Genomic DNA, 20,661 nt, shown 5'->3' with positions numbered 1-20,661 from the left:
CAAGTACAACATTTGATATAAAAAACATAGATTTTTTTTTTCCAGTGGGTGCCTCATTTCACCTTTACCTCCTTTGAGTTTCTTTTTGCCATTTTATTGCTGCTACTCAGTATCATAGACTCCTTTTGTAGCTCTTTGCAATTGACCTTTACTTTTACTACCCTTAATAGCATAGTATTCTCAGCAAGTTTTATCACCTCATTTTATTGCCTCTGCAGTGAAAATTGACCATTTACTCTTTACTGTATTTGAACACATACATAGGAATGATTAATCTGTTATTGAACCCCAGCGATGATTAATTTATGCCCTGAAGCATGGGGCTTAATTATGACTTTTTTAATGTCTACAACTAAAAGTTGATGCTTATAAAATGGAAGACCTCATGGTCCCATGAAGGGGCTACAAAGATAGTAAAGGAACTGGCCTTATAATCATGTCTTGAATTTAGTGAGACTTTTCATTATCTTATTAACATTTGAATGCCTTTGAAGAGATAATACCGCAAGCTGGAAAATTATTTTTCTTGGACAATAACCGATCATTTGTATTTCAGGAGAAAATGAAGTTCCATCTGAAGATGCCCTAATACTACAGCTGCACCTTGCAAAAGGGCATGAGAAATTTACTGAAATGCTAAAAAGCCAACAGCAGATCATTGTCGATTTGCAGCAAAAACTTGCTGAACAGCAGCACATACTGGTTAGCCAGCAACGGGAGATTCTTGAACAGCAAAGAAAAATGTATGAGCAAATGGATCTGATCAAAGTCCAGTATGGCATGCTTTTTGATACAGTGAAACAAATGTCATTTCAGAGTTTGCAAGAAGATATTCAAACTTATTTTGAAAGTCATCTTCAAGGACTTCAGAACCAGGTCAGAAATCATCTCCAGAAGTCATACTCTGTGCATAAAGTAGAAGTGGATGCAAAAGTGATTAATGTTGGGGAGTCTTTGCTGGACTGTGGCCTTTGTGAAAGTGATGAATTTTGCAATTTCCAAAAGACACCTTCACAATGTGAAAAATGTACATTGTGTCCTGCTGGTTTTTTCCAAATGGCCGAGTGTTCTGCAAACTCTGATCGGATTTGCCAGGTGAAACATAACTCTGTATTTTCAGTTATTGCTTACGAAGTATTGTGTTGGACATACTGGGGTAACATTCTGGAAATAACTGCTTGCAGAGCTAGAGAGATCCAGTTGAAGCCTGTGCTTTACTGAATGTGTCTATGGCACTTCGAAGTCTGCCTGAAGTTTTTTGTGGGTTTTCTCTTTACCATTTACTGCTCTAAATGGGGCACTAGTTTGTGCCTGTTGTGTGTGATGCTTTCCTAGCCTGACAGCTGGCAGGATTTTGATTCTTGTCATGATGATAGGAAAAGACATCCTAAAACATGTGTACTTATGCATGGTAAATTTGTTTATTTAATCCCAGTCCACTCTACAGGAACTTCTAGACATCTCTGAAAAGCAGAGGAAAGCTTTACTAAGCAAAACTCGAGGTCAGATATTTATTTCTAAGTGTGGAGACAAAAGTTGTCAGTTAAAACAAATGTAAAAACTAGTTCCAGCTTAAACATAACATACAAACATATAAAAATATAGAACATAGATGCTTTTATTATTAAATACATTTTATTATAAAATACATTTTATTATACAATACAAAACCAGCATATAAATGCAATAAGATAGTTCTTTGGTCACTTTCTCTCATTTAGAAGTCCTAAGATATATGGGGAACTTGATATTTAAAGCAGTGTCTTGTTGGGAAGTGTTGCCCCCAATTCCTAGCTTAACATGAGCCCAAATGGCTGGTGACCTAAGCCCAAGATACTGAGAAGAGAAGCTGAAAGAGTCTGTCGGGTTCCCTTTCTGCTAGTCTCAGTTTTCTTTAATGCTAGCATTTAAATACAAATGTAGCCTGTTACTCTTTCCCCTCTGCCTGTTGTAGGGTGAAAGGAGGGCTTGTTGACAGGAAATACTACTTTATCATTTACCTTTCTTGTGTGTTTTTCAGTTATCACCTTCCTCCCAGACTAAATGCCTTTAAGAGCCTTTCTTAACACTGTCTTGATTGTTATGATGTCCTTAAGACCGAGTGATGCATAGCTCTGGGGGGACGTGGTACTGTCTTACAGATCATGCATGGTAACAAGCGTTAGTTTTACAACCAGTGCATTTAGCCCATCATCTGCACGCTCCTAGCTTTCTGTGGACACCACGCAGCCTTTTTGCATACCTTGTTAAAACGGGTGACATATCCAAAACAAGTTATCTTGCTCCAACATGCTTATGCGATCAGCCCCCTCTCCATCCCCACATACACCTTTTACTGGCAGATGGGTGTCACAGGGCCTGAAGAATTGCCTGCTTCAAATTTAAGTAGTTGTGTTAAAGTGTTTCAATATGATTCTCATGATTTACAGGACAGAGATGAATGCACTGAATCTCCAAGCATTTGTGGTGAGAGGATAAAATGTCTGAATACTCCAGGTAAGTTATATTCTCTGATAATTAAAGAATGAAGATAATTAGATCTTCAGGAACAGGCCAAAGAGATAGATAAGGACTCAGGTCTGTATGGTTGTGAGTAATGATATGCTCAGCTTGCTGGAATCAGGGGGTTGAAGACACTCAGCTGTAAGTTGATAGCTGTTCTTGTGGAGAGTGAGCTATTTAGGACGTAATATCCACTAGAAGCATTGGATGGTCCCTTTTACCTTATTTTTGTGGGGTTTTATATGCTTTGGTTTTAATTTTCACATATGACCTGACTTTGTTCTTGTTTATGCTGGTGTGAATGGGGTCAAAATCAAAGATATTATTCCTAATGGAGAAAAATAGTTGTCATTTTCCTTCTGCTGCACTGGAGTAGATATTTGATTTGATCTAATGAAGGTTCTTATAAGGCCTCCCTCCATCAATCTTACTCTCCTTTAGCAACAATATTGTCAAATACTGAGGAACGATCCACAGTTTCCATTATTTGTGGGGGCTTGGGGGAATTTTTCAGACATTTAAGAACAGATTTGACTGGAGTTCTGCACTGCAGACTTCAACTTCATTATTTCTCATGGCAGTCAGACACAAAAGAGCAAAATTAATAGACATATTGAGCAAATTATATCCAGATACTAGATTTCTTTCTACTTGTCTAATTTTTAGTCAGCCAAAAAACTTGAAAGGAGCTCTGTGATCATACAGAGCATTTCACCAGTTGTGACCTGTACCTGAGGGCTCCTGGTCAAACAATCAAGGGTGGGCTTCATTAGGTTTTACATTTTTCCTCTTCTGGTCTTCTTACTTGTAAAAAGAGGGTGGCCTCTCTGAGGGGCAAGGGTTGTTTTCAGCTGATGATGAGTGATTTTGTACTATTCCTGCCCAGCCACTGGTGGAGAAAAAAAGTGGGAGGGAATTGGTCCTAGGAAAGGGTTAAAAGAGAACATGAGCTTGCTTATATTGCCCTTACTTCCTCCAGGTAGGAACTGTGGTGGCTTGGATGGTATTACTACAGACACCACAGGAAACTCAGAATGACTAGAGGAAGAGAGCACTTGTGTTGCCTTGTGTGGCAAATGCTGTAGAGGGGGTGCCATCAAGCTTACAAAAGAAGAGGCAAGACACTTTTAGACAGCCTTAGTGATAGGCAGTTAGAGGCAAGACAGCTTAGGGCACAAAATTTGAGACATTGCTTTGGAAAGCTGTAAGGCTTTGTTTCTTCTTTAGTAAGAGACTGGGTTTGGTTGAGTTGGTGGTTTTGTGGCAGGAAGTCCACAAGCCCAGCCCTAGGAAAGGAGAGCCACCAATGTGGTAGTCATTTGGTGTTGCTCTAGTCTGTGGCTTGGAAGAGGAAAGGCTGTAAGGAATTTATCCAGTGGGTTCTGTGGTGGGGGGACCCAGACCAAGAATGGGTCTATACAACTGCTGGAGGAAGGTAAGTGAGGGCAAAATACCACCAAGGAACAGATGGATAGTGGTGGTCTGTCAGACCACAGAAAGGCAGTAGCCTTGTATTTGAAAGGAAAGGACTCTTCCCTTGATTCTTCCTCCCCCAGTTTTAATGGTGGCTTGTTAAGATCTGAAAGCAGACTCCTGATCCAGATGATGGGAAATAATGTCCTGTCAATGTCATCCTCATCTGCCATGGAAGAGAGCGTTCTTTTTAATTTTTATTAGAGAGAACTGCTACTTTCAGCCTGTCTGTTCATGATAGCTCATTATCTTATACAAGTGCTATTAACTTGTCAAAAGGGAGGCTGAAAATGAACGTCTGTTTTGGGTAATGTAGGGGAGATGGGGATGTGATATTCTGACATATGAGTTCCAGATGTTGTATGTGGTTTCTTGAGCTGCACGCAAAGGTTGTTGCATCTGTAGCAATTCATGTTCACTGTACAGTGTGAAGGGAAACAGAGCAAATAACAATAAAGAAACATGGAACTGGGAGCCTCTCTTTCTTCACCCTTCCACTTTCCTCTACATCATACCTTCTTCCCCTGCTGCTTTTTCTTGCTTTTATCTAGGATGAGAGTTGTTAGGTTATTTGATTAAAGGCTAGTTATTGAGGAGCAATGACAGTTGGAGGTACCTCATCAGCAAAAATGGAGTCCAGTGCATCATTTCCTTCTTAGACAATCATGGGAGAGTGGTCAGACAGTTGTCTTTGGTGTGAACCCACCAAGTGGAGTCAACCAAAGGCACTTTCCCCAGAATGCCATGCAAGCTGAAGAGGACTCACTGTAGAACTTAATGCGGGATGCAGAGGGAAGAGGAGCAGAACCTAGACAGATAGACCCAATTTGTAATTAGCTGTGTTGATCTGTGATGATCCAAATTTGACATAGATGGTTTAAAAAGAGATGGATTCCCATACTTTATCTGCTTGAATATCACCTTTGCATCAGGCAGTTGTGAGTAGTAACAGCAGAAAAATACATGCATGGCTTACTTTAATTGCCTTGCAATTGCCTGGCCTCCATGAGTGGTGAGGGCTGGGGAATGTGCTGCAGACATACTCGATTTCACAAAACCAGCTTGAATACAGCTGTACAGCTGGGCTCCTCGCTGTTAAACCAGGTGCAGCAGTGCCCAGAGCAGGAGCCAGGAAGAGGTGGGAGAGGCTGCCAGGTGGTGAAGAGAAGTAGGAAGCAGTCACAGCATGCTGCTGTGCTGGCTTTTCACTATTTGACTATCATTTGCTGCTTGACCTCTTCTGGGCAAAGGGTAGGATGCTGCTTTTGCCACTGTGTCCACAGTATAAAGTGACCTGTGTGCTGCTTCGAAGTCACCTATTTGAAATATGTGCAGGGGGAACACCTGCTGCAGATCTAACCAATAAAAGCAACTTGGTGAGTGTAGTCACCACATGTATTTGTAAAACTTGATATTTATAAAAATCCTTAAACATACATTAAAATATTTTAAAGAAGCAAATAGCATAAAAAGTATCTCTAGGCACTACTGCAGATCTTCTCTGCTATGTGAACCACCTGTATTTGTGTACTAATAGCAATTCATCCAGTATTTCTCAGTGATGGGGGAGCCATTGATATGAGAAGTAGAACTGGTTTAGAAGTGTCATGGTAAGCAATTACACTGTGGTTAAAACAGATTTTAAAAGGAAAGTTTATCTGGTTTTTTTTTCAGTATTCCCTCTAGAATGTTCATAGTTGAAAAAATGTGATCTTATTTATTTGGCTTTTATTTCTCATAAAAAAAAGCCAGACACTTTTGGGGTACAAAGTGTTAAATTTCTCTTGACTGTTTTTCAAATGGAAATATCTTATTGTTCTGCAGTGAGCTCTTTTGAGAAAATGATACCTGGTCTCAGAAGGAATGTTCTCACATCATAAATTGTACAGTCCTACATATCAGTGTCAGTGGAGAATCATCGCTTAAGTGAATGAAACATAAAGAGACAAAGATATGAGGGTGAATATATGAAGCCTGTGTAAATTAACACAGTGTCTGGTGTTCTCTGCTGAATAATGTAATATCAAAAGTGAATTTTAGCCAATATTCTGACCTCCCTTGTGGGCCAGGTGCATGTATACTGCTCTGTCTTGCAGTTTGCAGTACATGTGGCGTGCTTTTCTGCCTGCATCAGCAGTCTGCCTAGCCAGCTCCACCCTGGGGTTAGCAATGGAGAAAAATGGCTTGTTGGGGTCCATGTCAAATGCTTGTAGTCCCAGTCTCAGAGCTAATCCCAGCCCAGATACAGCAACTTTCCAGCCGAGGAATAAAGCAAATGTATGACACAGTATTTAGACAGTAAAGGATATTTAAGAAGAGCTGTAAGAAAGATTTTTGTTGAGTCTTGATTATGGTGGTAAAAAAGCAGAAGCAAGTACATTAGTGATTAAGCTTTGAGGCACAAACTGCAAGTGGTTATTCTTTAGGGTGCCTCAAATCTTGTGTGTTGATTTAGATCCTGAAAGCTCCGTACACAAAGGTTTTGGGCACCGGTCGCTACAGCTGGAGGCATTGGCAATGGCGGTGCTCTTGGAAAATTGCCACAGAAAATTACAGGCTGTTTTTAAAACCTGCTGTTTGTGTGTGTATTCTTTGATCCACCGAGGTCATGGTGTACCATTTAACAGCACAAAATTGCTTTATGTCAAATAAAGTAATTTCAAATGGCACCTTCAGATATTCTCTTTACTCTTTGCAGCAATGTTTTATTTTAACTTTAGACTATCACAACCACTGCCGTCCTGTGTCTTAGGGCAGTGGTTTTCCACCTTTTAAATGTGTGGACTTCTGCATAATGATTTTAAGCCTGCTGTTTACAGTTTTGTTTTCCTTACTTGTCTCTTGCAGGTTCTTTAAAAACTGTACACAGAATGCCTGGGGTCCATGTCCCTTGGGTTGAAAAGCACTGCTTTAGCAATCACAGCTACAGCAGTGCTACCCCCTAACATGCACATTTCTCCTTGTATAGGGGAGCTCTCTATTAGTTGAAAAGATCTTTTCTGCTTAGTGCACCAGTAAGTTACCATGCCTTTTACCTAGGGGAGGGGAGGGAGTGCCCTTCCAGCAGTATCACTGTATGATCCATTATAGGGTTTGATCAGAATTGCCCCTATGCAGCCCTGTCTTGCTCCTTTCTCACTCTAAACGGCTGGATTTGACTTGGACAAGGTGAGTTAGCCCAGTATTTCCTCTGTTTGCTATCAAGGATCCTTTAATAGCACAAAATGATCTAACACCATAATTGTCTTCTATTTTTCTCTCTTATGATTAGATGTGTTATCGAAGATACTTGATATGTGGAGCTATAGAGTTCTTAGATTTATTGCTTTAAAGGTGTGACAATAAAAATTGTCCATTTCCTGTGAACAGGTGGTTTCCGGTGCCTTGGAATTGCTGAGAAAGATGCAGCTTTGGGACTGTGTGGAGAGGAGTATTTCTTTAATAAGGAAATGCAGGAATGCCAGGCGTGTTTAAAATGTGAAGACGGAATGGTGGCCATGCCTTGTTCCACTGTCAGTGATACGGTTTGTTCAGCAACCAGTGAAAACAAGCTCTCAGAGTCTTGGGCTGCAAACATCATTCTACCCTCTGTAAAGTCTGGCATCTCTCAGGTCTACTCTGGCTTGAACTTGAAGATAAAGGGAAAGCTTCCCTGTGAAATCCTATCCGTTGAAGAGAACAGCCTGGTATTCAGGCAACATGGTCTGTTGTGGACTGACCTAAATTTTGCAGTAAAGCACAACTGCAGGAATTTTTTGCAGCTTTCCTTAAAGCTAAATGGCAGTGAGGAAGGCTATGAACTGAGCGGTGTTCGCATTGAACAGCCAGAAGGAAAGTATTTCCAGAGCACTAGTTTAAGCAGTGCTGCCGAGGTAGAGCCCAGCCAAACTCTTTCTGTGTATTTGAGGAGCCCCAATCAATTCTGCAATCAAAGTAAAGACTTAAATATTTATGATCTTAATACCCCACTCAGTTTGTTTTGGTTGTCCCATGACACAGGTGCTGTGGCACTCAGTGCACAGATGTCAACAGCGATGCATTACCAGACCAACTATCGACCTACCTTTAAAATAATATCTGTTTCCGACCCTTACATGCTAAGTTTATCTCATGATGGCAGAGCTATAAAGTTCACTGAAACCGGTGTTGTCAAATTTGTGTTCCACCAAGCATTGTATTCCATGGGTCATATGTGTGTCCGGGAGGGCTTCTCCTTAATTTCTTATATCAATAGGAATGGTACCAACAGAGAATTAATGAATGTATTTAAATCCGGGGTAAATTACAGAGACACATCAATATCTGCTTCTGGGGCCACAAAAGTTGGTGCTGGAGATCTGATCAGCTTTGAGATACTCTCTCCTGCACAGTGTAACGTTCGGTATTTTGGAGATAGTTCTGGAATTAGTATGTTTAGCCTCATCTGGATCCCTCCAGCAGTTTCCAGTGCCATATCAGCCACAGTTTCTGTTACAGGTCTGCCTACTGGAGCTGTGAGAAACAAATTACTGGATTTCACCCAGGTCTCGTCCAATGAGAAACAGATACAGCTGGTTTCTTCTGGACAACTTGCTCAGAAGTATTTCATTTTTACTGAAAAGGGAGTTGCCAGCCTTGCATTTAACTTAAAGCTAATCCACTCATGCAACGTGCTCAAAATGACTCTCCATCAGTTGACCATGGATCACATGCAACCCACAGCAATTGCTCAGCAGATTGGAGGTCAGATGCCAGAGGGAAGCACGTGGACCAGTGTGTCCCTCCGTGCATCTTTTGAAGTACATAATGGAACACTGATAGCAGTTTCTCTTGACTGTGTGCGTGGAAGGATCAATCAGATCACCCATGAACATGGAACTGGTATATCTATTTTATGGATTTCATCTTAATTTCTGTACAGTGAAGGTAGCACAGAACTGGGGTTTAAATTGCATTTGGATTCTACTCTGATTCTATACATACTTGACACCTTATACTGTGTCGACATGAGCAGATTGTCCCACTAAAATGGTCTCAATTTTAGGAATATTTAAATATAATCTTCATTGAATGATCAGTATTTAAAGAAAAGGTAGATTTCAGTGTTCCAAAACTTTACTACTTTTAACCTCTTCAGTCAGGGGAACTTTGAGTTCAAGTCAAACTCTCTTATTTCTAATAAAGCAGTGTCTTAAAGAGACCTATTTCTGGACTATAAGTAATTGCAGGTGAGGGTAAATGCATACCTTTTAGTACTGCAGTGAAAGCAGCACAGCCAAATAATGGAAACCTGCTTTCAGTTTCTTCACTGCAGCAGGCTAATAGCAAGACTAAATGCACTTTGAGGCTAATTTGTCTACATCTTATAAAATGATGTGCTTTCTATAAATGGAGAGAATATGCCTCAAACTAGAGGTTATACTATGGTGACACTGGAGTATACATGCTTAATACTATAGAAATGGTCATGGGTCAAAAATGGAACATTGTTTTTACAAAATATAATAATTGCTCTCAACAAAAACATTAGAACTAATGACTGTTCTAATTTCATTTGGAAGTAATCTGCAGTTAAGTAATTTGGGAAGGCTCTTTCTCATTTTTAGTTTTTGGCACTGAGAAGTTGGAGGATGAGAAGGAGGGAATTCTATTCTAAAAAGTAAGTGTATAGGAGAAAAGAAACGAGTATTAAAGTCTTGAAAATGAGACTTTTGGAAATTAAACAAATTTTTATTCAGTTTCTTATGAACGACAAAGTATTTTTCTGACCACAAAGGAACATCATTCACAAACATATTTTCCCGAACAGGTACTTAATTTAAAAAGGCGTAGGGTTTTTTGTTAAATCATTCAGTTAATTCTAAAAAGAAATTATGTATTCAGTGACACTGATTTTTGTCTTTTTCCAACTCTTCCATCAAACTATTCTTTCTTTTTCTAACCTATGTAGAGTGTTTTCTCTCATTTTCTCCTTTCTTCTGCATAAATGCTGCTTCACTCTCCTTTCTTATTTCTTTTGCTAGGAGTAAATTGCATGCCCTGTAGTGTAGCTCAACTCTTTCCAGCCTGCTTTCACCATCCCTGCTAAAGAACAGATGTGCGTATGTCGCTGTAATTACAAAAGAGGGACCTTAATAAGGCACTCACAGGCTGCCTTACATCAGCCTTACTGAGAGAAGGAATACTGTGCACAATACAACTTTAATGTAGGTGTCTGCCTGAGTATGTATATTTAAAATAGATGCACTTTCCTGTACTCTTCACCTGTTTTGGAGTTTGTAACGCTGCTTTTTTCCTATATAGTCTTCTCCTCTAATTTTCTGTGGAAGGATAAACCCAAATGCAAGACTTGTACCTGGTGGTTCTATTTTTACTTATAACTTTATAACTGTGTCCTTAACACTTGTGGTTGTCTTTTCCTCATCCTTTTTTCTTCAAGTTTATACTGAAAGGTGTGCAGACTTCAGACAAGTTGCTTTCCTGCTCCAAGCAGAGAACAGTAGTTTTTCTTGCTTTCAACTGCAAAGTCTAAGCAGTCCCTCACAAGATACCTCACCGGGTGTTATGTCGAAGCCAGCATAAGTATGCAAACCACAGTAAGTTCAATCTCAGTGTCCCCAAAGTCTGTGACAGAGGTCTCGGTGCCTTTGTGTAGCCAGGCTCATTTGTTCTCGCAAGGACATAAGGAAGAGTAGACTAAAGCTAATATTAAAGGTGTTCAGCATTTGCGAAATACCGTTGTTGTTACAGAGGGTATTTTGTAGTGGTAGAGGAAGACTTCCAGAGGAAGACTGGGATGAGAGCACGTGTATCTATTGAATACAGAAGAGCTGCATTACCTAGTAGCAGAGCAGTTTTTCTGGGTACTTCACTCCGGAAGTCTACTGAGACTGATCAAAGATGAAATGCCACAAGAGTTAAACTTTTCTGACATACCCATCTGTTTAGTAAGGCAAACTAGTGGAATGTTTCCTAGGTGATAGCAAGGCCATCATATCTTCTTGACCAAACTCCTCTCTACAAAGAGGTGATTTTGTGAGGAGAGGTTCTTCCCCACAGAAGCAGGTAGCTCATTTCTGTACAAGGATGCACGTGACATAAGAGGAGCTCTGCAGAGAGCAGACCTGGGTATTTCTAAGGTAGGACTTCAGAGGAAGACAATGTTGAAATGATACACTTATGGTTTTGTTTTGGAGGAAGTTAAGAAAGTCACTTCCTCACATATGTAAACCCTTATTTTCCGTTGCTGTTTTGCGCTATGCAGTTGTGTTAAAGGCTGCCACTCCCCAGTATAAAACAGCTTAAGAGCCATTCTGGATTTAAACCTGTGTAGCAGATATCAGAATCTGATGTTAAACATAATCTGATACATCTTTAGCAAAGTCCAGAAGTTACTTGAATATAATAAGCATTTGCCTATACATAGCATATAGCAAATCTAATGGCATGATTTGTATGAGTATGCTCTGTTTGAATGAGATTGTGTTATCAGTGGAATTGCTTGAATATGGAAGAGACTGATGCTCCAATCCTGTATTATGTACGTGTTGGTGGTACTTGCATTTAAATGCACCATTATTAAAAGATGGAGAAACTACCAGGGAGGTACAAGTGAACATTATTACAGCTAAGAGAGATTTCAGAGTATGAATTCTTCAGTGTAGTAAATCTTCTCTGAGGATTCTGGGGGCGGAGTGCCCATAATTGGCCTTAAATTCAGAGTAGATTTTTAGATGCACACTGACAGAAATGCAGCATTTTGCACCCATCTGGTGATGATAATGCATCTAGTACTGTTTTGCTAATGTCATCTATGATAAGGTACTCACATGATAAAAAAAGGCTTATTAAATATCTAGTACTAATTGCAACTTACAGCAAGCTTAGCCTTATTTCAATCAAGAAAAGGCTGATCATCTGAGCCTCTTTTGCATCAGTCCCTTTCAAAAAAAAAAAAAAAGCCTGAATCCATAGTTCAGGCCACTTGCTGACCTTGGTTTTAGTAACACGAATTTGGAGTGTGTTGGAATCAGTGTGGATTTATGATAGTCTAATTAATGGCACAGTATATAGCCTTTGCATCTATGAAAATTATATATATTGCCTCATACCATGCAACATTAAGTGGTGCACTATGATCCTAAAAAAAATAAAGTTCAAGAGGAATCAGATGATATAGAATGAATGCTAATTTTATGGCACTTATCCCATTTGCTATAATAAATTGCATGTTTTATTGACAGGTATATCTTATTAATTACATTTACAGCTTTTGAACTTTTTATATTCATTTTTTTTCATATGGTTTCTTTCTATTAGTAGCCCAATATCATCATGTGAAGTATGGAATTAATTTAAAAACTTTTCTTTTGCATCTTTTGATACCATGTTCATGAATATGGTTAAAATAGCTGGAGATAGCTTCTCCAGTCCTTTCTGCTAGAGAGCATTTCCAATGGCGGTCTTCATTGGAACAGAGGAAGCATGAGGCTGGCAGAATCTAGCTGTATGAAAACAGCTGAAGTTTATACATCCAGGAAGGGAGTTGGTTGTTTCATTTATGTTATGCAGATAATGGTCAACAAAGTTGTTATAGAAAACATGACCATTACAGGACAAAAATAATTTAGGTTGTATAGTGCTGCTCATACAAGAGGAAAAAGGATTTGGCTTACAAAGACCTGCATCGTTTTCTATTGTGAAACATTTTGCAAATTCAAAGATTTTACCTGAATATATTTTATTACCTATACAATTTTTTTTATGCTTTGTATGAAGTCAAAACTGGGCAGAATAGGTTCAGTCTATTTTAATATCATGGATGCTTTCTCTGTTCTGTGGTCTCTGCAGATTGCAGTGCACCTATAAAACTACGCTAGTTTCAAGTGGTGCTTTTTTATGAAATTTCCTACTTTGAAATATTACCTTGTTTTAAAAATACTGTTTAGACACTTGCCTCTGTTAATATTATATTGTAATATGTTTTAAGAGAGCTTTACTGAAATAAATAAAACAATAAGGCTTCATTGGCGTTTATGTTCTGTTCTGAGGAAGGCTAATTGTGGCTCTTGTGATTTTTTTCCACTGACTCTTTTGGGGCCAGGATTTCACAAATGTTATCTGAATTGGTTACCTGTGTTTGCTGAAGTGACACTAAACAAGAACAAGTAGTAGTACACATTTCTAGTGATCATCTAGTCTACTTCTTTTCTGTTGCCACTGTCATATCTGAGAAGATGAAAATTGCATTTGATGCTGCTACATTAATAAATACTTGTGTCAGAAGAGCAGTACAGTTTCTCTTGGTCATTGCCACCACCCTAGTAATACAGAGAAGAAAAATGAGAATAGTTTTTTGAAAAGAAGAAATGTGTACTGCCTTGGTCCTTCATAGGGTCTCCTGTCAGATGTGGAAGCTTTGGCAGTGTGGTGCGGGATCCCGCCCAGACCTTTGCAGTGGCACAGCTATGCTCTTGCCAAGGTCTGTGCCAAGTAAAGCTCATGTGTTCTCAGCAGAGATTGTTCATGATTAAATTATACAACTGTTTCTTCTTCTTGGAGATGTTATTGTTTATTAGATCTGAATGAAAGAGAGGTGCTGTCAAATAAGCTCTGTTTAGAAATAATTTTGAAACAGATTCCTCCAAAAAACAATTTGAGACCAAATTAGTATTTATTTCAACCTTCTCCATTAAAAGCAAAAAAGAGAAATTTTACATGATATATTTTTCACCAACTGCATTTGTCCTGTACTTTTCAAAGAAATAATTCCTATAAGAAGGGGATTACAGGTGTCATTAACATAGCCTAAATTAGCCAAGGATGAAATTTAGAAAGAGAAAAGAAGTATTTGTGAAAAATTGATGAAAAGAGAACCATCCTCCTCCAGGCTGGATCCAAAAGTGCCCCTTCTCTTCTGGCCTTCAGCAGCTGATATGGTTTATGACCTTTCCCTAACAGCCCAAACCACCTTGATCTTTGACCGCTGCATACAGTGGCTCTCTCAGATTCCCCCTATGTTTCTTTACAGGGGTCTGTCATCCACTTGTACAAAATCTGTACATACGTGTCTAGAAGCACGCTATGCAACCAAGCCCCTTCCTCTGCTTGGAGGGTTTGCCTTAAAATAAGGCTCAGAAAATACTAACTGTGGTAGTGGCAGTGCCTGTGCTGCTGTGCTAGTGCTGCCTGACAGAAATGGGTAGTGACTGGGCCTCAGAATAGCTATGTTGCCAATATGCTGGAGTTTAGCATCTCTGTATCTACACATGTATACGTGTTTTTCACGTATATCACGTATATCACGTATATCTCGATGTATGAAAGACTGCAGAAGGCGGATTCAAGAAACTCTTGTTTGCATTAAAGAATTGAATTGTTATTGCTAAACTGGAGTTTCTTGGCCAGCTGCAGTTTGTATAGCTTTCTTCAGTCTGTAGCTCTGTAGGCATGTTGAGACCTGCAGGACTGCATCTTTTGTTTATAGGCTCTTCAGAAGAGAAACTAGCTGCTCTCCAGACAGCCTAGTGCAATCCTGTTAAATGGCATCTCTTGAAAGTAGCTTTAAAAGGCTGGATGTAATTTCCTCGCCAGAAGGGTGTTAATGCCTGGCTTTAGCAGAAGCTTGAAGTAAAAGCCTGTCATGTTAAAATATATATATATCCTTGGGTTAAATAGCATTTTCTCTAAAGGAAGAACTGTGGAAAAAGGATTTTCAAAAGTTTCAGCATCTTCTTATGAAAACAATTCGTCTGACTTTCCCCTTTGCCTTTTTTCCACCGGAAAGATAGAGGAAAAAAAGAAAAATAAGTAAGTAAAAATGGGGGGAATGGAGATAGAAGGGGAGAAAAGTAGGAGAAGGAAAAAGGAATCTCCAGTGTTTAGGTAATTTAATGTATGAGAATTTAAACTAGTTTTCTTCAGAACTTTCTGAAAGAAATCCTTGTTTTCTCAACGAGTTGTAATTGCAAGTTTGTTCAAGTGAAAATGAATTCTATCACATTTGGCTTCATTTCTGTCTCTTTTCATCACAGCACTTCTGGCCCACCAACCTCTGTAAACTTCAGTAACATTAGAGTATCCTGAATATGCTGAAGTATTCTGCTGAGCTGGAACATTAAGTTGGGTAATTGGGTTAATTAAGTGCCAACTTATATTGGTAAACCTCTGGATATACTTGTGGGTTTTGGCATGCAAACCTCAGTTTTCATCATTACATCTTAAGTATGTTTATATTGGGAACTGCTGCTCATTAGATAAATGAGCCTTCTCTGAGCTCCACGTTATCATCACTTGACTGCTAATGGTACCTAACGTTGCTCATTTAAGTCTCCTTTGGGTGTTTTTCTATTATACTGCAGTCAATAATGTAGACATGTACTAAGTGTCTTCAGGACCTCTGTACATGCGGGATGTCGACTGAGTGTTCTTGTCAGTTAGTTTTTCCTGACTTTTTTCACTGCTTTAAATTGTAAGTTGAAATTAGTTCAGGAGTCTATATGATAGATATGGGCTTTCAAAGCAAATGTGACCTGGTCAGTGGTTTAGGCTGGCAATCACATCTGAGTTGCATGATTGCAGCTTTTTCTTATAGAGTATATATAACTTCTGAGAATATTCGTAGATTAAATGCAGGTGTCTCAAGTAAAGAGCTGGAGATGCTTTGCATCAAGCTCAAATAAAAGCCTCATACTCTACTCAGAAGGTCAAAAAAGTAAAAAGATTTAGTATATACTGTAAAATACACTGTTTGTTGAAGGAGAAGTACATTTGTTGGTTTTATTAGGAGAGGAGAATGAAAATGTGTGTTTTATGCCAGCAGACAAGACGAATTGCTTAAGATGCCTTTATGCCTGAAAATGCTCAGTATTTCACATTTTCTTGAACATGTACCTAGATTTGTTTAAACCTTTGTTTCAAACTACTGCCATATCAATGACTTAATACAGACTTGTTTCATGCTAAAAACTCTTTGAGGATATTTCCCTCTGCCCCGTATGCCAGACAAAGTTAATACTTTTCAAGAACGTCTGATCAATCCTTGGAAAATAGCGTCCAATACTGCAAGTCTCCTGAGAGATGTGAGCTCCGTGATTTTGGCTGAGGCAGCAGTTGCATCCTCAACTGCTCCAGCTTCCTGAAGCCCTTGTCCTGAGGTGGTCAAGCTTTCCCCCACCTTTTGGCATTGTTAGAGGGCTGCAGTGACAGTTGTCTTGCCTGGGAAGCTGCAAATATTTGTTTTGGATCAGCCATGAATGTTTTTTTTTTCCCTCTGATTTTGGCCATTCTGACTTCCACCCTCCTTTCACGGTTAGCCAGGAGGCTGAAAATCCACCGCTCCCACATCTCCACCCCTGACGTGCACCTTTACTTCTGCTCTCTCATGTTCCCGTGTGTGACTACGGTTTGAATGGTTTTGTTGGCTGTAGGCTTCTCTCTCATACTCATCTGTGAAGCACCACATCGGGGGCACAGCCTGGACAGCTGACCCAAACTGACCAAAGAGATATTCCGTACCATTCTATGCCATGCTCAGTATGTAAGCTGGGGGGAGTTGGGTGGGGGGGCAGTGATCACTGCTTGGAGACAGGCTGGCACCGGTCAGCGAGTGCTAAGCAATTGTGTTGTGCATCGCTTGTTTTGTATATTGTGTTACTATTATTTTCTCTTCCTTTGCTGTCCTATTAAACTGTCTATCACAACCCACAAGTTTTACTTTTTTTTCCCCATTCTCCTCCCCATCCCACCAGGGGAGGGAGTGGAGTGGGTGAGCAGCTGTGTGGTGCTCAGCTGCCAGCTGGGGTTAAACCTTGACACAAATACATATTTTTCTCTGCCCAGCTTTTCTCCCTGTCACTTGTGTATCTCAAGCTAAGGCAGCACACAGCCTGCTTTCTTTTTGTACCGTGTCACGGTGCTTCATGCTGCAAGCTTTGAGAATATTTTGACAGGCCTGATCCTGCCAGCCTGCTGTGAGCCTTGAAGAACCACATCATAGTCAGAATCAATAAGCCAGAGCCCAACATGAAATAGGGAAAAATCAAGTGCACAATTTTAGGTGGTCCATCAACATCATACAACTCTGCTCCTAATAACAGTAACTTTTAACGGAAATGACATTTGGTAAAGTAAGCCATAAGGTCAATCCAGAGCCTACAATGCTTGCTACCATAACAAACACACAGTCATTTCTCTTCTGTTCCGTAGCTTGGGGTAAGATTCAGCTTGGACCTTGGTGCACCATTCACCCACAGGCCCTGTTCTCAGTGGAGGTTTTAATTTTCTCAGTTCCCACTTCTGGAAGTATATAAACTCACTAACGGTTTCCTAGAGTTCTGCTTGTCATACCTAGAGATGACCTGTTTCCCTAACAGTGCTCTTGCAGCTTTTCACACCTCTTGGTACCATCCCTTGCTCTAAGTAAGGATGTTGAAACAACAATGTCCTTGAAAACTTCTTTCAGGCCCATGCATGTGCACATGCACTTGAGAATTCACTTATATCCTGGGAGAAGAGGGAATACCTCTCTTTTCTTGCCTTTTCAATTGCCCCCAAAATCACCTATATAGAAAAGATCTGCTTTCATCCAGTCTTCCCGGCACTCGATTTCCAGAGGCCAAAACACAAAGCAGTATGAGGAGAAACTTCTTCACTGTGAGGGTGACCGAGCACTGGGACAGGCTGCCCAGAGAGGTTGTGGAGTCTCCTTCTCTGGAGATATTCAGCACCCGCCTGGACGTGATCCTGTGCAACCTGCTCCAGGTGATCCTGCTCTAGCAGGGGGGGTTGGACTAGATGATCTCCGGAGGCCCCTTCCAACCCCTACCATTCTGTGATTCTGTGAATCAGTGTTTCCTATTCTGCATATAAGATGTTGTTAAATACCTACAATATTATTGGTGTGATACTTATAAAATCTATTTCAGAATTTATAATCTTTAAGTTCAAGGTAATCCAAATCATCAAATACTTCTGTGGGTTTAATTATGACTATAAGGATAAAACTCCAAATGTCCTGATGCTAATGTTAATATTCTGACTAATAAGAAATGCAAGTTCTTTAAGATTTGCAATACATGGTTGGGGAAATGGACGTTTTAGCTCATTGTCACAAATACCTTTTATAAAAGTTATTTTGGTGAAGACTATAATAAAAAAGCTTTTTCTCCCAACCCCACTTATTTAGATATGGTCGCTGGTATTATGGCAGCTACATCATGTAGAACAGTTTATGGCTTTTTTGAAGTTATGCCAGAAACCATTTTATTTCTACTTGCTCTTAGGGCCATGAAAGTGCACAATTGGATTAAATATTCTTTTTACCAACCTACTCTGCTCCACATAGCTCATCTGGTATAAATCTGGCAGCATTATCAGGCTCTGAGTTGGATTTAGAAACAGTAAGAGTTCCAGTGGGCAAAATAAATGGAACAATCCTTGATACCTGCTAACAGTGGTTGGATAGCTATCTCACATGAAATATCCCTTAGTAAAGTCCCTTCAAGTGAACTTTATGTCGTGAAGAAAATACTAAATGCAGACCTTGATGCTGCAAGGAATTTACTTGTATAAAAGGTATTGGTATGTATAAGTGTAAAAGTGTAAGTCCTAGAAGTAATGGGAATACTTATGTGCACAATAAATGTGGCTGATGTTTAGGATCTGGGGGACTTGAGTTGTAAAGGCTAGCATTTTATTTACGTAAGGCAAACATGGGAGGCGTATGATGCTCAGTGACTGGTCTGTGACCCTTGATCTGTTGGCTTGACACTGTTGTTTGCTAAAAGGCACCTAAGTATTAAAACACTTTTTGTGACTTTGTCTACGGACACAAGGGACAATAAATTTGGCCAGCTCTGCAGGCAGTATTTAAATCACAGTGCAGGTATCAAAGTCTTTGAAGTTTTGTTTCTGTCCGAGCTGGGCACAGTATTTTTGACCAGAAAGAAGTCATTGAGCACTTGGAAACACCAAGTTTCAGCTGGGTCTATGAGAGGGACCCCTTGCTGAAGCTCAAGAGTCATCGTGACAGAGGGTCTGGCTGCACTGTGGCCCTCGCAGGAGCAAGAGTACGTGGGACCTGAACAGCCTCCAGGAAATGCAAAGCTTTAGGTATGGCTGGGGTGTGTTGAGGCTATTTTGCTGTTGTAGCATTTTTGTTGCAGATTGCTGTACTCCTAAGGGTAAGTAATGCTTTCCTTGGAAGGCTGCCCATATTCAGTGTTGTATCTAGCTACAACTTAAGGGAAATTTGTTCCAGGTGCCCAACCTGGTTTGAGTATCTGAGCAAAATGCCTAGAAATTAAAGATGCTGTAGCACTGAGATCTTCCCAAAGTGGGTTGAGTTTTCACAAGTCAGTAGGGGCACAGGACCTGTCACTTGCCAACAGAGAGACTTAGGCTGGAACTGTAGCCTTAATTTCTGTACTGCAAAAATGCCACTCTGGTGGGTTCAGCACGGCATGCTACACTATGCAAGTATCCAGTCTGAGGTCTGTGTTAGGACTGGGGGGTAATCTTGAGGATAGTCCTCGATCGATAAATAAAACTGCTTCTAATATAACTCAATGAAGACCGTTCATTCTGTTTGTGCTCCAGTGCACCACATCTGTAGCATGTGCTACATACCACAGTGCCTCCCAGGAAACCAGAGGGTTTAAATTTACTGGACTTGACTCTGATGGCAAAGTGTTGAGGCCTCCTAGTCACATGCATCTAAATTTATGGAGTGAAACTTACGAAATCTCTTCTGCAATCATTATTTCCAGCTATCTAAAAGATCCACATGGATCTGCTCTCTTCTAATAAATAACCACTTTGAAAAAGGTATTTGAATTACAGTATTTTTGGTAAATTGAAAATCCTTACTTCTGTAGCACTGCTGTTACTAACTGACCAGGTACATCACCGAGGTCTGGATCCTTGCTTCAAGTGACAGCTACTCAATCCATATTCAAGCTCTCAGTCCAGACTTCAAAACGAAACTACCCTTACTGATCACCAAAGTAGCACTGTAGCCCTGTTAACAGTGTCTTAGGAGCCGGGCAGTAGCAACGACTGTCTCTACACCGGGGGGACGAGTAGCTATACAATGAGTGGGACCTTGTGAAAACTAACAACTCCTCCCCAAAACGCCTGGTGCTCCATTCAAAAGCAGAAACTCACGCACCTGACACCGATGTTCTCCCTGCCGCAGTGACCCCAGCCCACGTGCAAGAACATTCCCCCAAATTTCATGTGCTTGCAACCAGCCAGGTGGAGGGGAAAGCCAAGCCAGGCACTGCCCGCAGTGTGCGGCCACGCAGTGGGGTTCCCTGTAGGCCAGGGAGGGCTGCGGATGGGGGGCTGCGGCAGCCTATGGAGAAACAGAGCCAGGAAAGAAGTTTTCTGATTTCAGAGCTGTTAAGTGCTGATTGCTTTCCCATTGCCCCAGAGGTGTTTCTATGCCCATCAAGGCTGCCAGTAGCAGGCTGGACTACTCGTGAGGGTTTTTTTCATTCCAGTGGAAAGCTCTGAGCAGGGGAAGGTCTTATTTATCACTGCTTTGGCTTAGCAGTCATAAAAGTGGCAATAATAGTTAGCTGATAAGGGCAGTAAAAAGGCAGGTCTCCAACCCTGGGGAAGGTTTTGACAAATGGCTGCTCGCTAGATTGGAGGTGTTGCTGGCTTGGAGACAGATGGGCTCATCAGATGAATGTAGGTAATGCT

At 40.4% G+C, this 20,661-nt stretch overlaps 1 protein-coding gene across 1 annotated transcript; it reads left to right on the top strand.

Moving 5' to 3' along the window:
• The first annotated feature begins 763 nt into the window (after positions 1-763).
• Positions 764-9,976, top strand: LOC129203060 (uncharacterized). Its single transcript, XM_054816982.1, has 3 exons — positions 764-1,095; positions 2,430-2,496; positions 7,345-9,976. Exons 1-3 carry the CDS (start codon positions 781-783, stop codon positions 8,862-8,864), a joined length of 1,902 nt encoding a protein of 633 aa, XP_054672957.1. The 5' UTR covers positions 764-780; the 3' UTR covers positions 8,865-9,976.
• Positions 9,977-20,661: the final 10,685 nt, after the last annotated feature.

Source organism: Grus americana, chromosome 2 (genome assembly GCF_028858705.1).
Source record: "Grus americana isolate bGruAme1 chromosome 2, bGruAme1.mat, whole genome shotgun sequence".
NCBI lineage: Eukaryota > Metazoa > Chordata > Aves > Gruiformes > Gruidae > Grus > Grus americana.
The sequence above is the reverse complement of the archived record's forward strand: the minus strand, read 5'-3'. Positions and strand labels throughout refer to the sequence as shown.